The 15,667-nt window shown below is 39.2% G+C and overlaps 1 protein-coding gene across 2 annotated transcripts in view; it reads left to right on the plus strand.

Annotated features, from left to right (window-relative positions):
• atpaf1 (ATP synthase mitochondrial F1 complex assembly factor 1) overlaps positions 1-13,403 on the plus strand; it is a 14,220-nt gene extending 817 nt beyond the window's left edge. Inside the window, exons 2-9 of one of the 2 annotated variants that reach the window (XM_059341470.1) lie at positions 705-813; positions 1,222-1,284; positions 3,725-3,787; positions 4,351-4,401; positions 4,503-4,550; positions 7,229-7,324; positions 9,280-9,387; positions 10,469-13,403. In XM_059341470.1, the coding sequence (XP_059197453.1) occupies positions 705-813; positions 1,222-1,284; positions 3,725-3,787; positions 4,351-4,401; positions 4,503-4,550; positions 7,229-7,324; positions 9,280-9,387; positions 10,469-10,654 (724 nt within the window). In that variant the 3' untranslated portion in view covers positions 10,655-13,403. The remainder of the gene's footprint in view (positions 1-704; positions 814-1,221; positions 1,285-3,724; positions 3,788-4,350; positions 4,402-4,502; positions 4,551-7,228; positions 7,325-9,279; positions 9,388-10,468) is intronic. The other variant, XM_059341471.1, reaches the window with a different exon arrangement.
• Positions 13,404-15,667: the final 2,264 nt, after the last annotated feature.

A 15,667-nucleotide genomic window follows, 5' to 3' on the forward strand; every position in this document is an offset into this window, starting at 1 on the left:
TGGTTTTCTGCGTAACAGATCCGCTTTATATTGTTTTTGTGGTTTGAACGTATGTTGTGTTTAAATAAATGGAAAAATGAAACAATGATTGTAGTTAAAAACTGAAGTATAAACTGGATAATATCACAGGTGAACGTTCCCAGTGAAATGTGTGAATAAAGAATGTTCTTGGCTCCGTTAATCATCAGAATGATCAGAAATGTTCTCCTGTTCTAATGTTCTCCTGTTCTAATGTTCTCCTGTTCTAATGTTCTAATGTTCTCCTGTTCTAATGTTCTCCTGCTCTCCTGTTCTAATGTTCTACTGTTCTCTCGTTCTATTGTTCTCCTGTTCTCCTGTTCTAATGTTCTCCTGTTCTCCTGTTCTAATGTTCTTATGTTCTCCTGTTCTAATGTTCTCCTGTTCTAATGTTCTACTGTTCTAATGTTCTCCTGTTCTCCTGTTCTCCTGTTCTATTGTTCTCCTGTTCTAATGTTCTCCTGTTCTCCTGTTCTAATGTTCTAATGTTCTCCTGTTCTAATGTTCTACTGTTCTAATGTTCTCCTGTTCTAATGTTCTCCTGTTCTCCTGTTCTACTGTTCTCCTGTTCTCCTGTTCTAATGTTCTCCTGTTCTAATGTTCTCCTGTTCTCCTGTTCTAATGTTCTCCTGTTCTCCTGTTCTACTGTTCTCCTGTTCTCCTGTTCTAATGTTCTCCTGTTTCAGCTCCAAACCTGAGGAGTTTAAAACCCGCGTGGAGAACCGTCATGAAGCCAAGAAGGAGGTGGTGGGAACCTCCAAGCAGGCCGAGTTCATCCGCCTGATGGAGCAGGAGGTGAGGAGACACACACACACACACACACACACACATATACACCAGGAGATATATATAAATATATGTATATATATAGATGTATATAGATACAGAATATATGCAGAACATCACCCCCACCACACACCAGGAGATTTATATATATATATATATATATAAAAAATATACAGGAATATATATAACACATATAGAATATATACAGAACATCACCCATATCCAACCAAATGTTGTTGTTGTTGTTGTTGTTGTTGTGTCTGACTGGTTGTTGTTGTTGTGGTGTCTGACTGGTTGTTGTTGTTGTTGTTGTGTCTGACTGGTTGTTGTTGTTGTTGTGTCTGACTGGTTGTTGTCGTTGTTGTTGTTGTTGTTGTTGTGGTGGTGTCTGACTGGTTGTTGTTGTTGTTGTTGCAGCTGGAGAAAAGAGACGAGATGGCGTCAGCAGACGGAGCGTCAGGAGGATTCACCAAGAACAAGGTTCACCTTTATTATTGTTATTGTTGTTATTATTATTATTATTATTATTGTTGTTAAAGGAGCACCAGGAGTCTCATGTATCAACGCTGTTCCTCCAACACGCCTCTGGTCTGAGAAGTGAACTTACCGTGAGAACGTTAGAGAACCGTAAACTTTAGTTTGTCAGAAACTTTCTGTCTTTATGTTCTATTTAAAACGTGTTTCATGTCTAAACTCAAACTACACAACTGGCTTTATTTTATAGTTTATAATCTCTGACAACGGAGGAAAATGATGTTTCCACCATCAATAACCCGTTAAAATATATTAATTCTAAATATGAGGGAGAGATGATTTATTTAATCTATTATCATATTTTAGACTCCACCTGCTGCTGCTGCTGCTGGTGCAATGATAGAATGTTGACGTCTATGTTTTGATGTTAATATTATATATTTATTAAGTCTATATATTCTGCTGTTTCCACTATTTTATACATACTGAATCTCCCTCCAGGGATCAATAAAGCTCTTCTGATTCTGATTAATATGGAGTGAATACATTTGTCACAGTTAACCTGCTTTAATCACTGTGTCAGAGTCCTGATGGCTCACTGTTTCTCTTTGGTTCAACATGGATTATTATTATTATTATTATTAATGTTATTATTATTATTATTATTAATGTTATTATTATTATTATAGAGATGTTAACGCTGCAGGTCACAGTGATCCATGACCACAGATCTCTCTCCTGAGAAAACATGTTGGAAATCCTCCAGAATCAGTCAGAATCAGTCAGAATCAGTCAGGTGATATTTGATCCTGTATGTGATGTTTAATGGGGACAATAAGTTCAGAGAGGCTCATAAACTGATGCGTAGAAATGATTTTAGCAGCATTACGCTCTGGCTGCTCTAACACAGGGGTCTCAACCTCTAATTACCTGGGCCGCTGGAGGCACTAACAAAATGACCAAAAAATACACAAAATTATTTAAAAAAAGACACAAAATGACAGAAAAAAATAAATTACTTAAAAAAGACACAAAATGACAAAAAAATGACACAAAATGACCAAAAAAATACACAAAATTACTAAAAAAAGACACAAAATTACTAAAAAAAGACACAAAATGACAGAAAAACACAAAATTACTCAAAAAAGACACAAAACGACAAAAAAAGACACAAAATGACCAAAAAAATACACAAAATTACTTAAAAAAGACAGAAAATTACTTAAAAAAAGACACAAAATGACCAAAAAAAGACACAATTACTAAAAAAAAGACACAAAATTATAGAAAAACACAAAATTACTCAAAAAAGACATAAAATTACTTAAAAAAAGACACAAAATGACCAAAAAAAGACACAATTACTAAAAAAAGACACAAAATGACCAAAAAAAAGACACAATTACTAAAAAATGACACAAAATGATAGAAAAACACAAAATTACTCAAAAAAGACATAAAATTACTTTAAAAAAGACACAAAATTACCAAAAAAAGACACAAAATTACTCAAAAAAGACATAAAATTACTTGGAAAAGACTCAAAATTACCCAGAAAAGACACAAAATGACAGAAAAACACTAAATTACAAAAAAAGACACAAAACTATTTTAAAAAAAGACACAAAATTACAAAAAAAGACACAAAATTACAAAAAAAAAGATACAAAATTACTCAAAAAAGACATAAAATTACTTAGAAAAGACTCAAAATGACCAAAAAAGACACAGAATGACAGAAAAACACTAAATTACAAAAAAAGACACAAATCTATTTTAAAAAAAGACACAAAATTACAAAAAAAGGTCACAAACTGACATTCCATCTCGTTTCCTTCTCGCGGCAGCAACAGCGCGGTCCGGTAGCAGCTGCCTCTCTGTAGCCACGCCCACCTCGCTGCAGCGCCAGCGCCTTGATTTGTTGGTTTGTCGTTGTTTTGTTGGTAATCGGCGGGCGTGCCGGTGATTCCCAGTCATCTGTGTATTGATCAGTGGGAGGAGCCAGCTCCAGCTGGTTGGGATGTATCAATGAAAGGTGATCAGGTCCTGGCGGAGGAACAGATTGATCCATGTGGAGGACAGTTTGTCTTCGTCCTTTTCTAGTTTAGGGAGAACGCCATCTTCAGCATGACGCTACTCTCTCCTGGTCATCACTCAGGAAGCAGAAATCACAGAAAACACCCAGAGAAAGGTGATCAGCTGATGATGATGATGATGTCATGGATCAGCTGTTTGACATTTATAAATTAATTCTTTGAGGTTTTTGCGGCTTTTTTCTTCTTTCTTTCATCTGATTCAGTGGATCATGTCTGTTTGTTTATCTGATCATCTGATTATCTGTGTGTGTCTGTGTGTGTCTGTGTGTGTGTGTGTGTGTGTGTGTCTGTGTGTGTGTGTCTGTGTGTGTGTGTGTGTGTGTCTGTGTGTGTGTGTCTGTGTGTAGACTCTGGGCTCCATCCTGAACCTTCAGCTGGTGGAGGAGAAGACTGGAGATCAGATCTCAGAGGTTCGTTTCTTCTGTCGCATTGTTATTAACCGTTTCTCTGTTTTCACTCGTTTGTTTGTTTTTCTTTGTTCTGACTCGTTTGTTTTCTTTGTTTTCACTCGTTTGTTTTCTTTGTTCTGACCCGTTTGTTTTCTTTGTTCTGACCCGTTTGTTTTCTTTGTTCTGACCCGTTTGTTTTCTTTGTTTTCACTCGTTTGTTTTCTTTGTTTTCACTCGTTTGTTTTCTTTGTTCTGACTCGTTTGTTTTCTTTGTTTTCACTCGTTTGTTTTCTTTGTTCTGACCCGTTTGTTTTCTTTGTTTTCACTCGTTTGTTTTCTTTGTTTTCACTCGTTTGTTTTCTTTGTTCTGACCCGTTTGTTTTCTTTGTTCTGACTCGTTTGTTTTCTTTGTTTTCTTTGTTCTGACTCGTTTGTTTTCTTTGTTCTGACCCCTTTGTTTTCTTTGTTCTGACCCGTTTGTTTTCTTTGTTCTGACCCGTTTGTTTTCTTTGTTCTGACTCGTTTGTTTTCTTTGTTCTGACTCGTTTGTTTTCTTTGTTCTGACCCGTTTGTTTGTCTTCCAGCTGTGGATGAAGTATTTCTCCACCAAGGACACGATCAGCGCTGTGATCCCGGTGAGTCTGACACCAGAATCATGACGCAGCGTTTAATATTTACTGATGTGATGATGACTGATGAAAACCTTGTTGTTGTTGTTGTTGTTGTGGTGCTGCAGACCCAGCTGTACCAGGTGATTCTCAGCAGGTCCCAGGCGTGTCCCATGGTAAGACCGTTATTATTATTATTATTATTATTATTGAGTGAGTACCATATGTTATGTGTTATTTTTCTAAGTTTGACATTTTCTTGGTATTTTGGCTTTTTCTCATTATTTAGACTTTTTTCTTGGTATTTTGACTTTTTTTCTCATTATTTTGACTTTTTTCTCGTTATTTTGACTTTTTTTTCCTCGTTATTTTGACTTTTTTCCCGTCATTTGGACAGTGTCAGACACACACCCGGACCAACTCAACTCAACTCAACTCAACTCAACTTTATTTGTAAAGCACTTTAAAACAACAACAGCCGCAACAAAGTGCTGTACATAAACAAACAGAACAAGAGACAATAAAATAAATAAAACAGGAAATAAACACTAAAATAAATAGATTCATTGCTTTTTAAAAGACAATTTAAAAAACAATAAATAAAAGCAAACCATAAAACACTAAAAACAAGAGCAGAGTCTCATGCTGGTTAAAAGCCAAGGAATAAAAACAGGTTTTAAGATGACTTTTAAAAATGGACAGTGAGGAGGCTTGTCTGATGTGCAAAGGCAGCTCCTTCCATACATTATATATATATATATATATATATTATAATAGTCTGGGGGCTGCAGCAGAAAAAGATCTGTCCCCTCTGAGCTCCGTTTAGACCTCGGTACCTCCAGGAGCAGCAGATCAGCTGACCTGAGGCAGCGAGCAGGAGCGTCGGGGCGGAGGAGCTCAGAGAGGTACAGTGGGGCGAGACCATTTAAAGATTTAAAAACAAATAAAAGAATCTTAAAATGGACTCTAAAATGCTCAGGCAGCCAGTGGAGGAGGCCAGGATGGGAGTTATGTGCTCCCTCTTATGAACTCCAGTTAAGAGGCGAGCAGCCGCGTTTTGCACTAACTGGAGCCGTGCGAGGGAGGACTGGCTGACTCCAAGGTACAGTGAGTTACAGTAATCCAGCCGAGATGTAACGAAGGCTGGATTACTGTTTCAAAGTGCTGGTGCGTAAGGAAAGGCTTCACCTTAGCCAGCTGCCTGATGTGGAAGAAGCTTGACCTCACAGCAGCGCTAATCTAATTTAAAATCACTGTCCATCTTAAAACCTAAATTAGAAACAGTCGGTCTTAAAAAATCTGCCAGAGGGCCCAAGTCAAAAGGAGGGGTCACACAAGAGCCACTAGGGCCAAACACCATCACTTCTGTCTTCTTCTCATTAAAATATAAAAAGTTCAAGGCGCCATCCAGGCCTTGATGTCTTTGAGACAAGACAGGAGCGGTGTGAGGGAGAAAGCATGTTTTTCCTTCAGCGGCACGTATATCTGACTGTCGTCAGCGTAGCAGTGAAAGGGATGCCGTGCTTTCTCAAGATGGAGCCCAGAGGCAGTAAATACAAAAGCAGGGGCCCTAAAATTGACCCCTGTGGAACCCCATACAGCAGTGGAGCGGGGCTGGACTCCGAGGTACCAAGGCTTACACTTAAACTTCTGTCAGTCAGATAGGACTTGAACCACTCTAGCGCAGTACCACTGATGCCCACTAGGTGGCGTAACCGAGCCACTAGGATGCTGTGGTCCACGGTGTCAAACGCTGCAGTCAGGTCCAACAGAACAAGAATTACATGGTCACCGGAGTCATTAGCCAGGAGGATGTGGTTAAAAACTCTGAGTAGAGCTGACTCTGTGCTGTGCATAGTTTTAAAACCAGATTGGAACACCTCCAGGACACCAAGTACATCAAGAAAAGACTGTAGCTGACCATATACCACCTTCTCCAAGACCTTAGAGATAAAGGGCAGCTTGGAGATAGGCCTAAAATTGGTTTACTATCTAACAGGTCTTCCATGTCTAAAACAGTTCATATAGTGATAATAATGTAACAGAGAGAGTGGAGCACACTAGCCTGGTTTACCCAGACTGCCCTGCTCGCTCAAATTTCATTGCGAACCTCCATCCAGTCTGGAAACCAGAGAGGTTTCTTAGCCCTGATTTAGGGATCCAATCACAGAACGGGGAGGGACGGCGAGACCATGACGAGTACTACTCGGCAGACGGAAGCTTGTAGTTTTGTAGTTTTCTTACGGATCCAACATGGCTGCTGCAGACGCGAAACTCTCTTTAGCTGTAGACGGTGTTTTAAATAGTTTAGAGAGAAAGTTGAAAGGCGAAAGGTCTCTGGGGGCTCCGCTGTCCCTCGGCTCAGAGCCAGATCACCGCTAGCGCCGGCTAATAGCCGGCGCTAGCGGTGATCTGGCTAGGAGCCGGGGGACAGCGGAGCCCCCAGAGACCCCCAGCAGCTTGTTTATTGCCCATAAAATCAGTGGATGTGTGGCTGAATGACATGAGGGGGAATAAAGCGTGAAAATAAATAATCTTGCAGAAAGCGAGAACTGGAGAAGCAAAGCAGCAGCAACACTCTCTCACAGACACACACACAACAAACATCCATCTCTGTTGCTCTACTACGTCATCTGGTATAACTGATCTGATTGGCTAAGAGCTACCTACAGACGCTTTGATAGACATTCTAAGCGTCCAATAAACGGCTCCGGAGGATCGTAAACCACACCTCCTCTACGGAGAGATGAACGGCTGGTTCCAGACCAGATCTAGATCATGTGAGATCAGGCTGCTGTTAGCAGGCTAGCAGCACATCAACTTGTCTTTATGAATGTTGTTATTACATCCTCAGTTCCTGTACGCCGTCCCTCAGAGGGAGGGATACGAGTTCTTCCTGGGTCAGTGGTCCGGACACCAGCTGCACTTCACCTCCCTCATCAACGTCCAGGTCAGCTCCTCACAGCACACAACAACAACAACAACAACAACAACAACAACAACAACAACAACACTTTATCCGTGCAGATCAACAGGTTGTGGTCAGGAAACCAGTCAGGGTTTTAAATGTTGAAGTCCTTCTGTCTGGTTTCTCTTGGTAGCTCAGAGATTCATCTTCTCTCCTCACAGACAGACGCTGTGTTTTACTTTATTATTTATATTATTATTATTATTTATTATAAACAGTTATCAGGTTTATGGTTTGATCAGCTGACCTTTCATCATTAAATCACAGTGATGTATAATCAGTGGTGTAATGTGACTAAGTACATTTACTCAAGTACTTTAGTAAAAAAAAATGTAGGTACTTGTACTTTACTTGAGTATTTCCATTTTATGTAACTTTATACTTCTACTTCACTACATTTATCCGACAGCTTTAGTAACTTTTGACATCAAACTGAATTTGAAGTGATAAGATGTTTTTTTTTAAATTAAACATAACAGTATATTAAATAGTTTAAATGAGTTTTATCTTGAGGAAATGAAAAAGCTGCTAAAATAAACACATCAATACAAACAATCTTATATATTATATATTTATGCAATATTTAACAATCTGAGTGGGTCCATTCTGCATAACGAGTACTTTTACTTTTGATACTTTAAGTACATTTTGATGCTGATACTTTTGTACTTTTACTTCAGTAAGTTTTGAATGCAGTACTTTTACTGTAGTGGAGTCGTTTCACAGTGTGTATTAGTACTTTTACTGTAGTGGAGTCATTTCACAGTGTGTATTAGTACTTTTACTGTAGTGGAGTCATTTCACAGTGTGTATTAGTACTTTTACTGTAGTGGAGTCATTTCACAGTGTGTATTAGTACTTTTACTGTAGTGGAGTCATTTCACAGTGTGTATTAGTACTTTTACTGTAGTGGAGTCATTTCACAGTGTGTATTAGTACTTTTACTGTAGTGGAGTCATTTCACAGTGTGTATTAGTACTTTTACTGTAGTGGAGTCATTTCACAGTGTGTATTAGTACTTTTACTGTAGTGGAGTCATTGCACAGTGTGTATTAGTACTTTTACTGCAGTAAAGGATCTGAATACTTCTTGTATAGAACCTGTAGACCAGGGGTCTCAAACTCAAATTACCTGGAGGCAGAATCACAATGACCAGAAAAAGACACAAAATTACAAAAAAAAGACACAAAATTACAAAAAAAAGACACAAAATTACAAAAAAGACACAAAAGTATTTGAAAAAAGACACAAAATTATTTAAAAAGACACAAAATTATTATAAAAAGACAAAATTACCAAAAAAGACACAAAATTATTAAAAAAAGACACACAATTATTTAAAAAAGACACAAAATTATTTAAAAAGACACAAAATTATTTAGAAAGACACAAAATTATTTAAAAAAGACACAAAATTATTTAAAAAGACACAAAATTATTTTAAAAAGACAAACACCAAAAAAGACACAAAATTATTTAAAAAAAGACACAAAATTATTTAAAAAAGACACAAAATTACCAAAAAAGACACAAAATTATAAAAAAAGACACAAAATTGCCAAAAAAGACACAAAATTATTTTAAAAAAAGACACACAATTACCAAATAAGACAAAATTATTTAAAAAAAAGACACAAAATTATTAGAAAAAGACACAAAATTATTTAAAAAAGACACAAAATTACCAAAAAAGACACAAAATTATAAAAAAAAAAGACACAAAATTGCCAAAAAAGACAAAATTATAAAAAAAAGACACAAAATTACCAAAAAAGACAAAATTATTTAAAAAAAAGACACACAATTACCAAAAAATAATTAAAGGGACCTTCCACACACAACAAGGCAAAGTGCCATTCATATAAAACGCCCATGAAACGTCATATAGTGTCAGGTAGAGTATAAAGACTTGTTGATGAGAGTGTTTGTGTCGGCAGCAGACGCTGGGTGAGAACGCTCCCAGCCAGCTGATCCTCTACCACTACCCCGAGCTGCAGGACAAGGGCCTGGTCCTGATGACCGCCGAGAGGGACGCCAAGTTCATCGTAAGTCCTCCACGCCGACTGATCACACTCAACACCTTCCAGCTCTCAGTCAGTCTGGAAAACACACAAGACTTGTCGACACATTAAGGAAAAGTTTTGTTCTTATTCAGAAGGAAAATTAAGATAAAATCCTCATTTAATAGTGGAAAATCTTCTTCTAGAAAGACAGGCCTGTGCAGGATTTATATATTTATTTATTCATAGTATCACAAAACAGATATTCAGGATACACAAAAACAGGTCCTTGGTCCGAACAGCAGCTTCCCAGTCATAATAAGTAATAATAACTGGTGCTATTATACATAATGTTCCTGTGTCAGGTCTCTTGATTTCCCGTTTGATTCCAAATGGTGCAGTGGGATTTCCTGACTCAGAGCTGCTCTGATCTAATCCAGCAGGAGTTTCCTGTAAAGAGACTGAGACTCAGTCAGATTTCTGTGTGTTTATCAAAAGATATATTATAAATATAGATATATTTAAACTGCTATATGTCCAAATTAATACACAACAATAGCTGAAGTGTTAATTATTAACAGTGGCAACTTCCTCCTCCCTCACACCAGATCCACAGAAGGAGAAGCAGCTTTTAGTGTTTATGCCCCAAGAAAGTGGAACACCCTGCCTGACACAGTTAAACTTGCCACATCAGCAGCCATTTTTAAAAACAGATTAAAAACACATCTTTTCTCTACAGCATGTGGTTGAACTGTGAACATGTGTGGCTGTGGGAGTGGGTGCACATGTGTGAGTCAGTCAGTGTGTATGTGGTGAATATGGCATGGCTTGTCTACCTGCACTCTTCAATTCATTTGAAATCGATTTTTGTTTGATTTTTCTGTGTTTTTTGTTGTTGTTGTTGTTTTTAACTGTAATTATGTGTATTGTGAAGCACATTGAGTCTGCCTTGTGCATGAAATGCGCTCTATAAATAAAGTTGAATTGAATTGAATTATAAACACTGTTAGTCCAGATCATCCGATGATAGCTGAACATGGTTCCTGGTTGGATGGAGAGTATGAACGCAGCGTGTTGGAGCGTCCAGGTGTCCTGCAGGTGTCTCAGCGTGTCTCTGTGTCCCCAGACCGTCCACCAGGCTCAGTGTCTGGCCAACCAGGTGCAGCTGTTCTACGGCAGCCAGCGGGCCGAGACGCTTCGTCTGGTGGAGACGTTCAACCGGCAGCCGGCGGACTTCAGACACATGTCGGTCATCGCAGAGCTGGAGCAGAGCGGCCTGGGGACGCAGCTGTCCTCCTCCGCCGGGACGTAGGGACAACAGGGACAACGGGGACCGGAGGTCTTTCTTTAAAGGACAGGAGGCTGGTCTTTAGTAAAGCCGGAGACTGATGGTCTCAAAGGGACAGAGACTCTTCAGCTGCTGACTGAGGAGGATATTTAATAACAGGAGAATAATGTGGAGCTGATCAGTTCTATGATAATAATCCCACTGGATCCTCCTGTATCAATAAATCATCTTCAAAACCACAATCTGTCAGCTTCCATCATGAAGCATTCACACTGTTCTTTGTGTGTTTCACTCTTTTACAGCTTAATGTTTAACTTTTTTAGATGAGATTAGATTTATTGTCCCCAAGGGGAAATTCATTTTCACATCACTGCATTCAACAGATAACACAGACGCTCAACATTACATTTAGTAACCCGAGGGTTGGTGGTTCCATCCCCGACCATGGCAGCTACATGTCCAAGTGTCCTTGAGCAAGACACTGGACCCCAGACTGCTGCTGGTGCTGATTCATTGGTGTGTGAATGAATTCCTGCTGGTGGCAGGAGGCAGCGTTTAGGGCAGCCGCTGCCACCAGGATGAATGTGTGAATGGGTGAATGAGTCAGTGTGTAGAGTAAAGATCTTTGGATAAAAGATATAGAAGTGCACCACGTTTACCCCCATTTACACAGCACACAGCATAGAAACATTACACTGCAAATAAACATAAACACGTAAAAACACAAACATCCATCGCTCTCTTGTGTTCAGAGCAGCGACGGCTGCAGGGACCTTAATGTTCTGGTCCTGGTGGCTGTTTAATGGGCCGGCTGGGGCTCAGTTGGTAGAGCGGTCGTCTTCTGATCGGAGGGTTGGTGGTTCGATCCCCGACCATGGCAGCTACATGTTGAAGTGTCCTTGAGCAAGATGCTGAACCCCAGACTGCTGCTGGTGCTGATTCATCAGAGTGAATGAGTTCCTGCTGGTGGCAGCGTTGAGGGCCGACCTGGGCATTGGGGGCCCGCGGGCCACATCCGGCCCGCTGGCTGTCCTGGTCCGGCCCGCGTGAGGTTACCCAGAAATTAGAAATCAATAAAACCGCAGTGCTTTTATTTTGAAGGCGGTTTACGTATATGCCTGATGTTAGGTACCTTAAAACATGTGTTGCTTTTTGCATAAAGTTAATAAATGACTGGTTTACTGCATAACATACATGTTCTATATTGTTTTAGTGGTTTGAATGTATGTTTAGTAGCTGAATGATGTCGACTCTTTAACTGGTAGTTCACTGGTAGATTTATTTAAAATCGTAGCTCCAAGAAAATAAAAAAAAAAGACATTTGGTCACCTTGTGAATCCACGTAAGAGCTACGAGGTGGAAACAATAACAAACTTTAGCATTAGCACTGGAGCAAACAAGCACTTTTACTATTAGTAAAGACAACAAATATAGCCACTAATATTAAATGAAAGAAGAAAATAAACTCTAACAAACCTTGTGTCCTGTCAGTCAGCCACTATAGAAGCCTTTTGATACTTTATATCAACTTAATATGAATTATGAGTCGTTATTATTTACCGTTCGCTTTTCATTTAACCGTTCCACCTGTTATTTCCTGTCATTACCTTTCAAAATTAAAGCACCTGTTTCACACTGGACAGCACCTTTTCAAAATAAAAGCATCACAACATTGTAAAACACCTAGAAAATTTACAAACAAGCTAAATAATACAAAAACACCAATAGGAACCTTGCTAAAGGTAATTTACAGTTGAGTTTTAAAGTGATATAGTGATTGGAGTATTTAATACTTTTAACTGCTATATTTGATTTACTCCACATTAACAGTCTGATCATTACATGTATTCTGTTCTGTATATCTTCTCAGTAGCAGCTCAAATAATTACTGTATTTTATAAAGCGATTAAATTAATATTGAGCAGAATTTAGTTCAGAGTTTTGGTGCGGCCCCTGCAGCCTTCATGGTGTTGGTCATGTGGCCCCTGCTGGTGTTTCTTCCTCCTGGACTGCTGTTGGCTCCTGATCGCTGGCTCTCACCGTCTTCCTCTAGACTGGTTGATCTCTGGCTCGCTGTTAGTTGCGTCATGTTATCTCAGCTTGTGACTGCTCCAGTGAGGGTCTTTTATAGGGAGCCAGTCATCGTTTTGTTAGCATAGGTAGTTAGCATTAGCATCTCCTGCTGTGTTAGATGCTAGAAAGCAAGCAGCAAAGCATCAAGCTTTTCATAACTTCCAAACTCCTTCCACAGTCTCCAGAAGTGTCAGAAGCATCAACAACATGTCAGGAGTAAAATCATCTTTGGTATTGTGAGACGACATTTCTAATGAAACAAATGTCAGTTTACAACTAGAAAATGTCCTCTGGGTAAATAGTGAAAGGGCCACTACTGCCGGTGTGTGTACACTATGATGAGATTCATTCAGAGATTTATAACAATTAATACTAGTAATGTTATGATACTATATAATATACAAGGAGCACACCTACAACAAGCATTCCTTTTCAAGTATTTATTTATACAGCAACCTATGACCTTTAACCTCAAAATGTGTGTGTGTGTGTGTGTGTGTGTGTGTGTGTGTGTGTGAAACATTTGTATCTGGAGGAGTGTGCGCGCTTACGCCTTTATCTTTAACTGTTATTACATTAAATGACCAGTGTGTGTGTAACTGTAATCACATCAAAGCATCAAAGCGTTGGGGTCGACCAATCAGAGCAGAGCAATCAACAGAATTAACAGCTGTGGAATCTTCTGGCAGAGTGACAGCAGCCAGAGGTGGGCAGAGTGAAATTTCTGGCCTCGAACAGAAAGCATTTTTGGCAAAACCATAATTGATCCGACTTCACTTTGGGCGTCCTGAGTTCTTCCTGAACGTCTACATATGTTTTTTTTTTTAAGAAAAATGAAAAAATAGCTTTGTTAGAGCGATCTAAAAAAACAGTTAAATCTCACTTTTTCAGAAATCTTCCTGCGTTTTTAATATGGGAGCCAATGAGGCTGTTGGTGGTTTTGGTGGATCATCTGTGCGTCCTACGCCCAAACTATAACTCTGACAGCTTTACCAGAGGATTGTGAGGGAGAAGACTAATTTTCCTACGTTTCTATGTATAAATTATTTCTGTAGAGTGGAATTTGCGGCCTGGAGCGCAGTTTTCAAATTTATTTTTTGACAGTTTTTTCTCTCCCTCTACACTCTGGCGATGATGTCACACACTGTGACACGAACATTCCGTGCAATACACACCCATTATAATCTCAGAATTTCTCCAAAAATGATCATGGTCATTGAACAGGGATTGATAAAAAACTATATGACCTATCGAAACGTGGATTAATACACCGATACACAAGACTTGTGTCTACTGTTTAAAGTTTAAATGGAGTCTCTAGGTGAAATTATGCCGGAGAAGTAGACGTCTGAAAATCTTCAATGTTCTTTTTTGCTCATTTTCTTTCGGCCGTCCCATTCATTTCAATGCAAAATTTTGGGCAGTTTTTCGCAACTTACGTCGCGAAAAATTCGTATTCTGCTGAAAAGCTGAATGCATTATGCAGCTAGAGGACTCACCGGTCCCACTGAGGCAGCGGTCCTCGAACCCCTGACACTGGACCATCTTGGTGCAGTTGTTACAGACGTAGCACTTCAGCTCTTTGTTCACTGGAGGAACAGGGTCTGAAACAGAACAAGAGACATCATCCCCATGTTCACATTGTTGACAGGAAGTCACTTCCTTCCTTGAACATGACCACAGGTTGTTCTCACGTCACTCACAGGGCACATTCTGACTGTTGCAGCGGTCTGTGTTGCAGCAGTGAACAAATTTAGTCCCGTTAGAAGAGCCAAAGTTGAAGGAAAATGTCTGGTTGTTTGGGTTGCAGAGTGAAGACGGCGCACAAAACTTTGACTTCTTGTTGCCTGGAACAGAGAGTATTGTAAAATGTTCAGTAAAAGGACACACAGAGCAAACACACTGAGTCAGAAACAGAGTGATGAGGAAACACTACCTTTTTTGGCAGCTGTTGCACACAGTTCTCCGTCTGCACAGGTTTTGAGTCCACCGGTTGCATCATCACGACACTGAAGAGCTGCAGCTGCTCCGAGGAAAACATTTATCAGTGAAATGATGACGGTGAGCAGCACAACGATTCCACCGTAAAGCCCAGATAAACTGTTTCATCCTGACGAAACACTGCCTTTAAAAGGGGACTCATTCATTTCATCTGCTGCAGATTTACTCTCAGTCCATTGAAATGTTCCTTCTTCACACTTTAACTGACCTCACCTGCATCCTGACTCATGTTCATGTTAAATAAAGGACATTCTGGTTATCGTCTAACATCTTAAATCATGTTGTATTACCTGTGCTGCAGAGCATCCCGATGAGAGTCAGAGACAGAATCAGCTTCATCAGACAGATAATTTACCTTGACAAGATTTCTTGAATTACGATTATTAAATCTAGAAATAAGCATGTTGAACACTTAAAATAAGAAATTAACTCTTAAAACAAGAAAATTATCTAACACTTCTAAATCTAATTTCTTTTATCTTGGTAAGAAACAAATCATTTGGAGTGTTCACATATAGTGTGAAGTAATGAAGGCAGTCAAGCTACAGTATCATTTAGTTACCAAAGTCAGGAATAACAGGCCAGAAGCAGAACAGAAGTCTGGCAGTCAGTTAAATAGTTTATTTCAGAAGTACAAAAGCTGATCTCAGGTAGCCAGGCAGGGGAGCAGCAGACACAGGGCAGGAGAAAACACACCAAAAATCACTGGGGGAGTCTGGGGCGGGGATGTTTGCGTATCTGTATATGTAGAAGTTAAAGTGTGTAAGACTGAGACCTGCCTTTATCCAGAACCTAATCAGTCTGTCTAATCTGTCTGTTGTATGTGTGTGTGTTCTGTCAGTGTGGTAAGAGTTTGTGTGTCTCTTCCTGTTCTTTGTTTAGAGCATTTTAACCCCTTATTAACTTTAGCTCAGTATGTATGTACAACATGTATTTACACATAAACAAGTATTACATTACATA

Source organism: Centropristis striata, chromosome 9 (genome assembly GCF_030273125.1).
Source record: "Centropristis striata isolate RG_2023a ecotype Rhode Island chromosome 9, C.striata_1.0, whole genome shotgun sequence".
NCBI lineage: Eukaryota > Metazoa > Chordata > Actinopteri > Perciformes > Serranidae > Centropristis > Centropristis striata.